General features: G+C 39.1%; 1 protein-coding gene across 3 annotated transcripts in view; it reads left to right on the plus strand.

Moving 5' to 3' along the window:
- The window catches only part of CALN1 (calneuron 1), a 494,531-nt gene that overhangs the window by 409,249 nt on the left and 71,359 nt on the right, over positions 1-13,923 (plus strand). The window contains exons 6-7 of one of the 3 annotated variants that reach the window (XM_037814340.1): positions 3,638-3,785; positions 6,777-7,214. The exons of 1 other annotated variant lie outside the window; for it this stretch is intronic. In XM_037814340.1, coding sequence (XP_037670268.1) covers positions 3,638-3,747 — 110 coding nt within the window. In that variant the 3' untranslated portion in view covers positions 3,748-3,785; positions 6,777-7,214. Of the gene's footprint in view, positions 1-3,637; positions 4,306-6,776; positions 7,215-13,923 lie in introns of those variants that run through there. One more of the 3 variants, XM_037814339.1, reaches the window with a different exon arrangement.

Raw genomic sequence — 13,923 nt, forward strand, 5'->3', positions numbered from 1 at the left:
CCCCCTGCAACCTCCCATCCATGGTATCATAAATCTAAGCACTGGGTAAAGAAAAATTGATCTTTATTCCAAATGCCTCTTACTAGGCTTAAGTCCAGACTCAGGTCACAAGTCAGAGTTTTGCACCTTGCTCTTAACCTGTAGCTAGCCGCCTCCCTGGGACCCTATAAGTTTGGCCAGCAGATTAGGGGTGGGACCCTCAAGGGTAGCTCCCCGGGCTGGGCTGGGCTGGCCTTGGGTGGCTGCATGCCGTAAAATCCTGTTTCCAGTGTGCCCTTTCTCCCCGTCCCTGTGGACGCTGCTGAGCTCTACACCTCCCAGCTGGAGGTCTTACGCTACATGGGTTCAGTTCCTGCACTGACTATTTCTTCAAAGGCCCATAGTGTCATGCTGTTCACCCCGTTCCTCTATGATATAGGGAGGATCTAGAAGCCCACCACAAGGAGGGGCCCCATTTTTCCATAGTGCCATGATGATACCTGACAAATGGAGATAAAGCCTCTAGACTTTGGCACATCCCTTTTGGTTGCGTTACCAGGAAGACTGCAGAGCAGTGCCTGAAGAATATCTGTCTGAAATGACCCCGGTCAGAACTTTCTCGTTGGCCTCTTTGGTGATCCTCATGAGACAAAGAGTCAGTAACCAAAAGGCCCTGCCATAGCCATCCTCTCACACCACCCCTTTGCCCAACCCCCCCCCCCAGCCCAGAAAGGAAAAATCTATCAGAAATAGAAAAGAAGCATTTTTCAGCAGCTAGGTTTTTCAATTTGAATTATTTAAAATGATGGCAAAACAGATGAGGATTTAGGCTGTGTCTTATGGACCCGTCTCCATGACGATTTAAATGTCAGAACTGTTCAGCTTCGCTTCGTTCTGCCTTTGACTAAGCTGCTCAGAGGAACTGCCCTCAGTTATGTAGCCTCACCCTAGACGGTTTGTTTGGAGGAATAAGGTCAAGTACACAGACTAGCCAAGCATTTCTCTTAGTCTCTCAAGCTCGCCACCGATACGCATGGTCATTTTATGAGCTGTGGTTTCTACTGAATATTGGTTTAGGGCATTGTTCATATGGTCTCAAAGGTCATGATAAAAATGCTCAAAAATTTTTCAAGGCAAGATATTTAATTCTGTTGGTTTGGCCACAAACCAGGTTTTGCCAGCCTTGCCAAGGCAGTGAAGGGACTTGCCCAACCCCCTGCCCACTGCCCCCTCCTTGGGTAGCGTATCAGTTGAGTACACCCCTCATGCTGGACATTGCCTTGATCCCAGCACTTTTCCCAGGGCTTCATGGGTTGGCTTTTCAAACCACTGCTCCTCACTTTGTTAGAAGTTTTAGTCCAAGTGAAAAGGATACAGAGGCTGGAATTTTCCAGTAGGGTAGAAGAGCAGATTAATGAGAAGGAATAGTCCATGGAATACAAAAACTCAACTGTGATGTTGCTACATCCCTGGACCTGAGAGAGAAGAAGAAAGTTTGTAAAGGGCTCCAGATATTGGCCTCTGAATGTTTTCCCTATGTATCTGGCCTACTTTGGGAACATACTGGGGATTGAGTGTCACAAGGCTGCCCATCAGCCTGATCCAAATGATGTGCTCTGTGAATTGCAAGAGAAGACTGCTAGCTCTCCTTTCCTTTGAGGATGCTGACATCTGCCAAGCCCAAAATACCTCTCTGAGGGCTCTGTGTCTGGGCTCAGACCTACCGAACTGAGGCAGGGAAAGCAGAGCAGAGAACTGGCAGTGTGGTCAGTAGTATCAGCTGGGAAGGGCACGGGGGTAGGACCTTAGATGCCTCGGCCACCCATTAGCTGAGTTCTTTGAGTAGCTGCCCTCCCTGGCCTCAGGTTTCTCATCTCTAAAGTGAGAGGGCAGGTAGACCAGATATCAGGAAAAGCCTTCCCATTATGATATTGTTTGTTTGAAATAAATCAGAATAAATGCCCACTATTGAAAAGGTCCCTATTTCCCCGATGAAATTGCTTTAGGGGCTGGCAGTTTCTTTTTTAACACAAGTCCTAGGAGGCAGTTGTGAAAAAGCATCTCTTTTGGTGTCCATTGTCTGTGAATTAAAAGATGCAAATTGGTTTATGTCAAGTGTGTCACGTCCTGCAGAGAGGTTTTATTTACTCCTTAAGTTCTTACTGATTAAAGGAAGCATCAAAGATGGGCTTTGTGTCCTTGTCCTAGCCAGCGGGAAAATTAAGGGGATCCGCTCACCTCCCTACAGATCACATGCATCAGAATAAATGGATAAGTAGGGAGACAAAGCCCAATTCCAGGAAAAGATGCTTGTTTCTCCATCTGAGAAGGCTTAACTGGAAGCCATTGAATAAAGAGCACAATTTCCGGTCATTTCTTCCCCCTTTTTTTGCCACTGGAACAGCAGTTCCTGTGTATGTGACAGTGGTTTGTAATTATTTGTAACACTGCAGGAGAAGAGTCACAATCTCTAGTGACCGTCAGGAATTAGATTAACAGTCTAGAGAGCCGAGCCACCTGCGACCATCCTTCAGAAGGCTGACGAGTGACAGTGAACACAAGTGCCTGCTTTCTAGGGCAGTTATAACATGACTGGGGTGGAGGGCAGGAAGAAAGCCCCTGTAGGACCCACAAAAGTCTCCTACCCTCTGTCCCCTGCCAGTATAAAATCCCAGGTATTTGCCCTATTTCCTTCTTCCTGAAGTAGACTGGGGTCCCAGTCAATGTTTTTCTAGCAAGTCCTGAGGTTCTCCCTTGGACAGCTCCACATTGGCCAGGAAAGAGCCCTCTCAGCTCCTGGTGGAAATTTGCACAAGCCAGCATCTCTCAGCTCTCTCCAGGGGAATTAGATTAGAATATTCTTGCCTTCTTACCTGAAAATCAGGTTCCAGGGTGCCCTGAATAGTTTCTTAGTGGGGGGTTGAGTTTCTTCCCTGGTTCTAAATCCAAGAAGAAGCTGTTTCTCCAAGGACTAGCCAAAGGCAACGCCCTTGGAGAGCAAGCAGACACAGAAAGTTTGGTGAGGTAGCAGGTGGGGCTGGGGCCAGTCGTGGTGGAATTAGGGGCCGTTATACTTGAGACACCAGTGGTTTCTCAAAGCACAGTGGTTAATGCCTGGCATCCTTGCCACCATCGTGTTGGTGTCGGTCAACAGGAGCACAGCTGAGAACTTTAATGAGCAGGATGATGGGCGCTTGGCACTCCCACATCCACAATGGCCACTAGGACCAAAATCGTGGATCCCAATCTTCCCATTTACCTCACTCACTTTCCGTTGTTTTCATTCAGTCTTCATCAGTGATTTCTGCTATTAAGAGATGGGAGAGTCAGCAGACTGTCAAAAGAAAACCTTTATATAAAATGTAAATATTAATATAAATGAACCTGGCATGCAACCTCCTGGTAAAACGAAGTATATATTATCAATATGTTATCTTAGTGTATAAAGGAAAACTGACTGCCATATTTACCAGATGTTTTCTCTAACCAAACTTGTCTGTAAATATATAATCTGTATAAAAAAAAGAGTCTAATTTACCATTATTTATGCAATAGAAAAAAAATAAAAGTTCTTTTTTTTTCTTTTGAGGAGAGCTCCAGTTCATCTGTGGTTTGATTTGTAAATGGGTCGTTAAATTCATTTCTGTATCCCTGACAGAACACCAGCTCTGTTCAGATGAAACTCCAGCAGCGCTCCCTTCTGAGAAGCAGCAGATGAGAAGGCAGCCAGAGGGTCTGCTTGTGTGGTGGGACTTTGGAGGGAAATGATTGACATAAGGGGAAACAAGCTGACAATGGAGCATATGGTGAGAAATATAAACCGTCTTCTGGCTGGGGAGCAGACAGGATGATTAAGAAAACTCTGCAGACACCAAGCCAATGGTGTCATCCTTTTGGGTTTCCATTTGCCAACTTCTTTCCAACATTAACATTCAGTCATTTCCTAGCTTTTCATTTGAGTTTTAGAATTTTTATGTGATTTGTGCTTCTTGGGTGTGGAAAGAGGCACCCATTTCCTTATGTAGCTAAGTCAACAGAAGGCACCAGAAAGTTCAGTGACTTGACTAAAGGAACTAGCTTAGATCCTGGCCAAATTTGGCCCACAGCTTTGGCCTCCTGTCTCCAAGCACTATGAGATGTCACAGATTTTCTTCACTCCACAAAACTGTTATCTCACGTTCTTTTGAATGATTGTGCTTACGCCAAAAATCTTGAGTTTCCGGTTGGATGGGATCCTCTGGGGTCTCTGATTTGGTACCCTGTTTTAAATGTTTCATCTTATCCATCTTCTCAGAGGTAACATGAGGTAAAATCACTGATCATTTATCATCTAAAAATTCTAAAAATACAGTGTTCTAGCTATAAAGCACGTTTGTCTCACCATTAAAGGGTGCCTCTGGCAAATTCCAGTGAGATAATGACTTCGATTTTATCCTCTCTGTTCTGAGTTTTAAAATTGATTTTATTATGGCTGTCTGTCCAGGATTCTTTATCCTCTCTGGTAAGCCAGCTGGGGTATCCTCTCTGGTAAGCCAGCTGGGGCCTTGGGAGGGAAGGAGCACTCTTCAGGATGGTCACTTTCTCCTAGAGGGTGTTAACCAGCTTGTCCACGGGCCATGGGGCCAGGGCTCTCCCTGAAAGCCACAGCTTTGTGGAAGCTCAGCTGGGGCTGAACTGGGATCTCAAGGTCTTCACGGCCTCCGCACGGGGCCCCCGTGGGCTGTGATGGAAGGGGCCTGCCAATGGCTGCTCACACTGCCCCCTCCTCTCCCCTCTGAGGTCCCCTCCAACCCTGCCCACTGCCAACACCACCGATTAGCACCAGCTGCCACATACCGCAAGCAGATGTTTTAGAGACTCAATCACCAAGGCCCTAGCAAGTGGCTACCGTGTGCCCAGGCACCACCAAAGGATGAGGGTAGAGAGAGAACCAAAACACTGTATCTGCCCGCAGGGAGTTTACAGTCTAGCAGAAGGGACAGACAGGAAACGTGCAGTGAGGGCCCAAGGCAAGAAGCCCTTTGGAAGGAGTCAATACAGAAGATTTACGGCAAGCTAAAGGAGGGGAGCATCGCTCATTTTTAAAAAGTTCAAATATATGAAATATAACAGATACTCATCATCCTGGTTCAACAAATGTCAATCTTTTGACCTTTTTTCTGCGATCTTTCCCTATTTCTCTCTCTCTCCTTCATCCCCCCATCTTTTAAGAAATAAAACCTTATAGATATAGCAAATACCCCAGCCCACTCCTATCCTTCTCTCTTCTCCTCCCTCTCCTGATGATCGACCTTCCTGAAGTTGATCACTCTCACCCATGTTTCTGCAGGGAATTCTAGGGGGAAAAAAGCTTCCTGGAAAAGGAAGTGGGGCCAGTGCATTTCAGGCTGAGGGATCAGAATGTGCAAAGGTCCAGAAGCAAGAGGACACGGTGCACTGGGCTGAGAGACCAGTTTGGACGACTTTGCGTTAGTACAGGGAGAAAACGATTGATGATCTAAACTCAGAAAGTGAGAGTGCAGGTAGAGAGGAGAGGACAGAACCAAGGGATATAGAGAAAGGAGGGTCAGTAGGGCTTGGTGATTGATTTGGTATGTGGTTTGACGGAGAGGGATAACTCAAGAATAACATTCACACCTCCTGTTTGACTGAGAAGGGGCTGGGGAGATGCTGAATTTTATTCAAGGCATGTTTCCTCTACGATGCCTTCAGGGCATCCAAAAGTTGCAGCAGACAGGCGAGAGAGACCACGGCTGCATAGATTTTACTGCAGAAAATTAAATAGCAGGGTGGTCTGTCTACCACTGGAGTAAGCTAGAGCAAGACTCCCCATCAGAGAAGGCTGTCTTCCAGCCCCTTCTCTTTCCGTCTTCCTTCCTTCGCCGCCTTGTGGCAAGAGAGAAAACTGCAGCCCCTTAGGTAGGACTTGCTCAGTGTCGGATAAATTGTTCTCTTTCCTTCTAGTCCTTCAGTGTCCTGTAGCCCCAGCCTCAGCCTGGCTCTTGGGAACCAGGCAAGTGAGGGAGTTTCGTGGCAGTGGCAGGTTGGACAGTGAGAAAACAATCAGTCATTTCTCAGCGAGTAAACAGGCTGATGCCTCAGACAGAGCACAGGGTCTCAGTCTCCTGTACTGAAAGAAATCTGCTGCCAACCGTGTCATTGTTGCCTTTGACACACTTTCCCAAAAGAACTTAAGGAGAAACTCTCTGAAGATTTCCTAAGGCCCAGATAGACAGAGGCAGATGTGGGATCAGAACACTGTTCTAAGAACCTGCTCTGCTCTGCTCAGCATGAACGGTGGCCTGGTATGAATTCATTTCCAGTCCTTTAAAAATGTGCACACCTAAGCAATGCAGCCAGACATACTCTCAGCCACCACCCCCACCCCACTACCACCACCCACATGGCTAATCTTGACCTTGGTTCAATTATTCAACAGATCTGTTGCCAAGCCTGGATTTTTATAACTGGTTTCCAGGAAATGTGAGCGTTGAAATCGAGTTGACCTCATGCGGTTTTCCTCTTTAACTTGAATTTTCTCTGTGATTTCTGGAAGACTTTGCAGCTCTGACTTCAGCAGCCTCTGCCGGTTGCTTGTTTTGACTCAGGAAACTCCGAGGTAATCTATCCTATTAAACCCAAATAGAATTTTGGCAAGTGAAGGTCTCTGCATCAGCCCACACAAAAGAATAGTTTATCTTGCCTGATAAGTATACGATCAAATGTCCATATCATTGGAGGGAATTTTCTTTGCTTGGCTTTCAGAATAAAATATGCTTTGAACTTCCTCCCCACAGGGAAAAAAAATTGAATTTGCTTGGTTGAATCACTTTGGCAAGACGTTACTCTGCCGTCTCTCTCTGCCAAGTTTGGAGGCTTCACATTTTTTTTTTGTCTGAGCAATGAGCAACTCAGCTTTCTGCAACGACACATCAGCACATGCCGCCATGTTGAAGGACCTGAGAATCAGTTTATATCTACTTGTCAGGACAGAACCTTTAGTTTTCAAATATGAGAGACTCTCACAACCACTATTGGAATGTCTTCTGGATTTATTTGGATGTTCCTTAGTTTCCAAACATATTTTGGATGTTCCTTAGTTTCCAAACGTATTTTATCTCAACCACCAGAGATCTATATATGGATGGTGATCAGTACCTGGCCCTTCCTGACAAGCCTCACATCTGTTAATCCATAAAGCAAAGATGGACAGCTATTCTGGGGAGCCATCTTCAGTTTTCTTATGGGTGACAATTTTCTCCATGCTTTTCTTTATTTCATTTCTTGGTTGTGGTGTAAAGCCACACAAAAAGTTACAAACAATGCTGAGAGATAATACTTCATTTTCCCATTCTCAAGTTTCCATTAAATAATCATGAAGAGATATAAACAGAGGGAAAAATACAACACTGAAAACCAAGGATAGGGTTTAGAGGGAAATTTCCAATAACCAAACAGTGAGACTGAATGAAGACACGCAATCAGTGACCATAAGTTAATCTTCAATACTAAGGACATTCTCTGACCATAATGCAACTAATTTAAAGTTAAGAAAAAATCTGAATAGTTAGTTATCATATATTTGTGAATTTGAAAACACTCTTCTAAATAGCTCATGGCTTAAAAAATGAATTAGAATAAAAATTTTAAAATACTTAGAAAAGAATGATAATAAATAAAAATCTCACATATTTAAATTTATGTGACGCAGCAAAAAATAGTGACTGTGGAAATTGTATATCATTACATACTTATATTAGAAGAATAAAAAGGCTGAAATTTAATGCATTATTTTCTTGAGAAAAATACAACAGAATAAACCCCCCAAATAGAAGAAAGTAAACAATAAAAATAAGTGAAATGGAAACTGAAGTAAAAGCAAATATACAAAGCTTTTGTTGTTTTACTTCAAGAGAATGTGGCACTGGCATAAAGATAGACTTATAGAAATATAAACGTATAGACCAGTGGAATAGAATTGAGAGTCCAGAAATAAACACACACATCTAAGGCCTACTGATTTTTGACAAAGGTGATAAGTACATATTACTTGGGGAAAGAATGGTCTCTTCAATAAATGAGGCTGAGACAACTGGACATCCATATGCAAAAGAACCAAGTTGGACCCCTACCTCACATCATATACATAAATTAACTCTAAATGGATCAAGTACCTCAATATAAAACTCTTAGAAGAATTTTAATAATCTCAGATTTTGGTAGTGATTTCTTAGACACAGCACCAAAAGTACAAGGAACAAAAGATAAAGATAAAATGTCCTTCATCAAAATTAAAAGCTTTGTACATCAAAGGATATGATGAAAGTGAAAAGACACCTTACAGAATGGGAGAAAACAACTGCTAACCATATATCCAAAATATATAAAGGGTTTGATATCCAAAATATATAAAGAATTGCTACAACTCAACAACAGCAATGAACAAAAACCACAAATAATCCAATTAAAAAATGGGCAAAGGCCCTATATTGGACATGACTCCCAGGGGTGTAAGTCTCCCTGGCAACATGGGACATGACTCCCAGGAATGAGTCTGTACCTGGCATCATGGGATTAAGAAAGCCTTCTTGGACCAAAAGGGGGAAGAGAAATGAAACAAAGAGAGATTTCAAATAGAATTGAGAGGTCATTCTGGAGTTATTCTTATGCATTATATATATTCTTTTGCATTCTTATGCATTATATAGATATAATGCATATTCTTATGCATTATATAGATATTCCTTTTTAGTTTTTAGTGTATTGGAATAGCTAGAAGGAAATACCTGAAACTGTTGAACTGCAATCTAGTAGCCTTGATTCTTGAAGATGAGTGTACAAATAAACATATAGCTCTTACAGTGTGACTGTGTAATTGCAAAAACCCTGTGATTGACACTCCCTTTATCCAGTGTATGGACAGATGAGTAAGAAAACAAAGTAAGTAAATAAATAAATAAATAATAGGGGGGATAAGGGTATGGGATGTTTTGGGGGTTCTCTTTTATTTTTATTCTTTTTTTGAGTAATGAAAATGTTCAAAAATTGTGGTGATGAATGCACAACTGTATGATGATACTGCGAACCACTGATTGTACACTTTGGATGATTATCTGGTGTGTGAACATATCTCAATAAAATTACATTAGGAAAAAAGCTCTAAAAAATGAGCAAAGGACTTAAATAGACATTTCTCCAAGGAAGACACACAAATGGTCAATAGCACATGAAAAGATGCTTGATACCATAGGTCATCAGGGATAACACTTCACATCTACTAGATGGCTATTATTAAAAAACAGGGAAAAACATGTGTTGGTGAAGTGGCAAAGAAATGGGAGCATTGCTGATGGGACTGTAAAATGGTATAGCCACTATGGAAATCAGTTTGGCTGCTCCTCAGAAAATTGAACATAGTTCTATATGACCTGGCATTCCTTCTTCTTGGTGTACACCCCAAATAACTGAAAGCAGGCACTCAAGCAGATATTTGCATACAAACCAGAAAGTGGAAGCAACCCACATGTTCATCAACAGATAAATAGATAAACAAAATGTGGTATATTCACACAAAGAAATATTATTCAGTCATAAAAAGGAATGAAATTCTGATACCTGCTACAACATGGATGGATCTTGAAGACATCATGTTGCTTTAAATAATCCAGACACAAAAAGACAAATATTGTTTGATTTCACTTATATGAATTACCTAGAGTAGGCAAATTTATAGAGACTGTTAGTAGACTTCAGGTCACCAGAAGCTAGGAAATGAGTTGGAATGGGGAGTTATTGCTTAATGGGTACAGAGTTTCTTTTTGTGGTGTGAAAAAGATCTGAGTAATAGATACAGTGATAGTAGTACAATATTGTGCATGTAATTAATACCACTGAATTGTACACTCTAAAATGATTAAAACAGGAAAATTTGAGTTGTATATATAACAATAAAGTTTTTAAAACTATATACTATAGAAAAAATTAACAAATCTAAAATTTGACTCTTTGAAACTCCTAATCAAATAGAAAAACTTTTAGCTAAATTTTTCAAGGAGAAAGGAAATAATATGTAAATAATAATACGAGTTTACAAGGAGACTTAACATAACTACAGATGAGACAGAGATATAAAATACCATTGGCAACTTTATGCTTAAAATTTTTACTTAGGCAAAATAGACAAATTCCTGGAGAAAAAGAACTAGCCAAAACTGATCCAAGAAGAAAGAGAAGGGCTAAATAAGTTTTAAGTATTAAAGAAGATGAAACAATAGTTAAAAAATTTAACTCTGGAAAATTCTGCCAGTATTAAGAAATGCAAAATTTTATGCTTTAAACACTTCTTCCAGAAAATAGAAAAAGAGGGAGCTCTCCAAACTCATTCTGTGATGACAGATAGCTCTGATTTCAAAATCAGATATGGACAATACAAGAAAGAACTGTTACAAGTGCATTTCCCTCTTGAATACAGATGGAAAAATTCCTAAATAAAATATCAAAACAAATCCAATACATTTTGAAAAGCAAAATAACATGAAGAAGTTAGGTTTTTCCTAGGAATGTAAGGATGGCTTAATGTTAGGAAATTTTAAAACATTGGTTACCACATTAATAAATTAAAGAGAGGTGCTATCTTAAAGGAGGCAGAAAAAGACATTGGTTAAAATTCAAAATAAATTCATGGTAATAACTCACATTAAATTAGGAATAGAAAGGATATTCCAAAATCTGATAAAAAAATTTTATTGTAGATAGCCCACTCTGAAACTAGAGCACACACCATCCTAATAGGGAGACGTTGAAGGTAATGCCTTTAAAATCAGGAACAATATAAGAATGCCAAACATTATCACTTTTATCCAAAACTGAGGGTCCCAATTAGCACAAGAGGCAAACAAAAATAATAAACCAAGAGGTAAATAAAGCTGCAATTATTGGCAGGAGATATTGCTTATGTATTAAACCCTAAAACAAATTAACAAAATTTTGAACAATAGGAGAGTTTAGCAAGTTGCTGGCTATAAGATCAAAATGCAAAACGAAAATATATTTCTATGTAATAGTAAAAAAATTAGAAAATGTAACAATAAGAAGACACTTTACATCAGCAACAAAATCTCTTATTTAAAAGAAACTGCATAAAGCAATCATTATAGATCTATGTTGCTGGACACACAGTATATAAAGATGTAATTTGGAAAAGTAATAGCATAAAAAGGGCAGAGCTATATAGGAGCAAAATTTCTGTTTACTATTGAAATTAAGTCAGTATTAATAAGAATTAGACTGTTATAAACTAAAATGTTAAGTGTAATTCCCAGGGAATTCTCTAAGAAAATAACTTTAAAAAAATAAAAGCAAAACAAATGGCTATGGAATTTAAATAGTTAACCTGAAAATATCTTTTTATACAAAAGAAGGTAGTAATGGAGGAATTGGGGAACAAAGAGGACCTAAGACATATAGAAAACAAGTAGCAAAATGGCACAAGTAACTTCCTCCTTATCAGTAATTACAGTAAATGTAAAGGGATTAAATACGTTAATTAAAAGGCAGAGATTGGCAGACTGGATGAAAAAAGACAACATGATCCAACTATGTGCTGTCTACAAGAAACAAACTTTAGATTCAAAGATACAAATAGGCTAAAAGGATGCAAAAACATATTCCATGCAAACAGTAAACAAAAAAGAACTAGACTGGCTGTACTAATATCAGACCAAATAGGTGTTGGGAAAAAAATTGTTACTAGAGACAAAGAGACATTTATATTGATTAAAAAGGTCAATCAAAACAATATGTAACAATTTAAACGTATGCACCTAATAACAGTCCCAAAAATATGAAGCAAAAATGTAATTGAGGGGAGAAACAGACAGTTTGACAATAATAGCTGGAAATTTCACTATCAATAATGGCAAGAACAGCTAGACAGAAGATCAGCAAGGAAACGAAAGACTTGAACAACAGCATAAACCAAATAGATTTAGCAGGAATCTCTAGAGCTCTCTCCCCAAGAACATTAGAATACAAATTCTTCTCAAGTGCACATGGAAAATTCTCCAGGATAGACCATATGTTAGGTCACAAACAAGTCTTTATTTTAAAAAGATTGCAATAATATGAAGTATCTTCTCCAAACACAATGGAATGAAGAGAGAAATAAATGACAACGAACACTGGAAAAATCACAAACGTGGAAATTAAATAATACGTTCTTAAATAATCATGGGTTAAAGAAGAATCACATGCAAAATAATTAATTTGGACCCTTACATCACACCATACACAAAAATTAACTCATGATGGATCAGAGATCTAAATACAAGGGCAAAAACAATAAAACTCTCAGAAGAAAACATAGGAATAAATCTTCGCACTCTTGTTTTAGGCAGTGCCTGAGGTGCTTTGTCTTCAGGTGGGAACCCATACATTATTTATTTGACAATAACATGTTAATCTACATGTTTATGCTTTATAAATTTTTTGTATGTTTGTTAAAATTCACTATTTAAAAAATTGAAAGGTAAAAAAGTAAAAGAATTACCACTTCACCTCATCAAAATGACTAATTTGAGTTGAAGCATAGTCTTAATTGTGGAAGGTAAAATAAATAAAGCTTCAGGAAGAAAGCATAGAGAATATTTTCAGGAACTTGGACTAAGCAATATTTCATAAATGGGACACACAAAGTGCTAACTGTAAGAAGAAAAAGTGATAAATCAGAATGGGTCAAAATGTTAATGTCTGCTCATCAAAAAGCATCATTAAGATAACAAAAAGATGTGTCAGAGACTGGGAGAATGTATTTGCAATGCATATGTCTGTATAGTACCATAATATATTTTTAGAAACTTCTACAAATCAATCAAAAGAAGATAAATAACACAGCAGTAAAAGACATGAACAGGTACTTTATAAATGAAATATCCAACTGGCCAATATACATATGAGATAGAACTCAATAGCATTCCTCTTCATGGAAATGCATATTAAAACCTCCATGTGATTTTATGCTTCACCAGTGGAATGGCTAAAATTAAAAAGACTGACTGAGCATCGGCAAAGATGTGGAGAAATTGGAACACTCATACAACTGCTGGTGGGGTGCAAATTTGCACAACTTTAGGAAACTATTTGGATATCTACTATCTATTAAATCTGAACATACACCTACCCCATGACCCAGGAATTCAATTTGCATACATGCACACACACACACACACATATATGTGTGTGTGTGTATATATATACATATATCTATGCCCAAGAGAAATGAATATGCATATCCAACAAAAGACTAAAAGATTGTTCATAGAACCTTTATTCATAGTAGTCAAACACTGAAAATAATCCAAATGTCCATCAACATGAGAATGAATAAGATAACAGAGATATATTAATAAAACAGAGTGCTATACAGATTAAAGAATTAAAAAAAAACCACTGCCACAGGGAGTAATCTCACAGAAATCATAATAAGGATGAAAAAAACATACAAAAGAGCATCTACTGCATTATTCCATTCATTTGAAGTTCAAGAACAAGCAAACTCAAAATAGTGGTTATTACCTTTGTATTCATGGAGAAGAGGCAAGAAGGAGCCTTCTAGGGTGTTGAAAATGTTCTACATCTTGATTTGTTCTTGGTTATATTGGTGTAAATATATATAAAAATTCAAGTTCTACACTGAAGCTCATGCACTTTCCTATTATTTAGCTTGTACATCAATTTTCAAAATTCAAAATAAAAGGAAAAAATACACAGCAAAGGTTTAGGAAACATGCAACATTGCCAAGAAGAGCATAAATTGGTGTAGCACATTTAGAGAGAGCGTTCTGTCAATTTGGCCTAAAATTTGTGCATACCCTTTAACCCAGCCATTTCACTTCTTGTTACAAAGATATTTATCACAGTGCTATTCCTAATATAAAAAAATTTGGA

This window comes from Choloepus didactylus, chromosome 21, assembly GCF_015220235.1.
Source record: "Choloepus didactylus isolate mChoDid1 chromosome 21, mChoDid1.pri, whole genome shotgun sequence".
NCBI classification, from domain to species: Eukaryota; Metazoa; Chordata; class Mammalia; order Pilosa; family Megalonychidae; genus Choloepus; species Choloepus didactylus.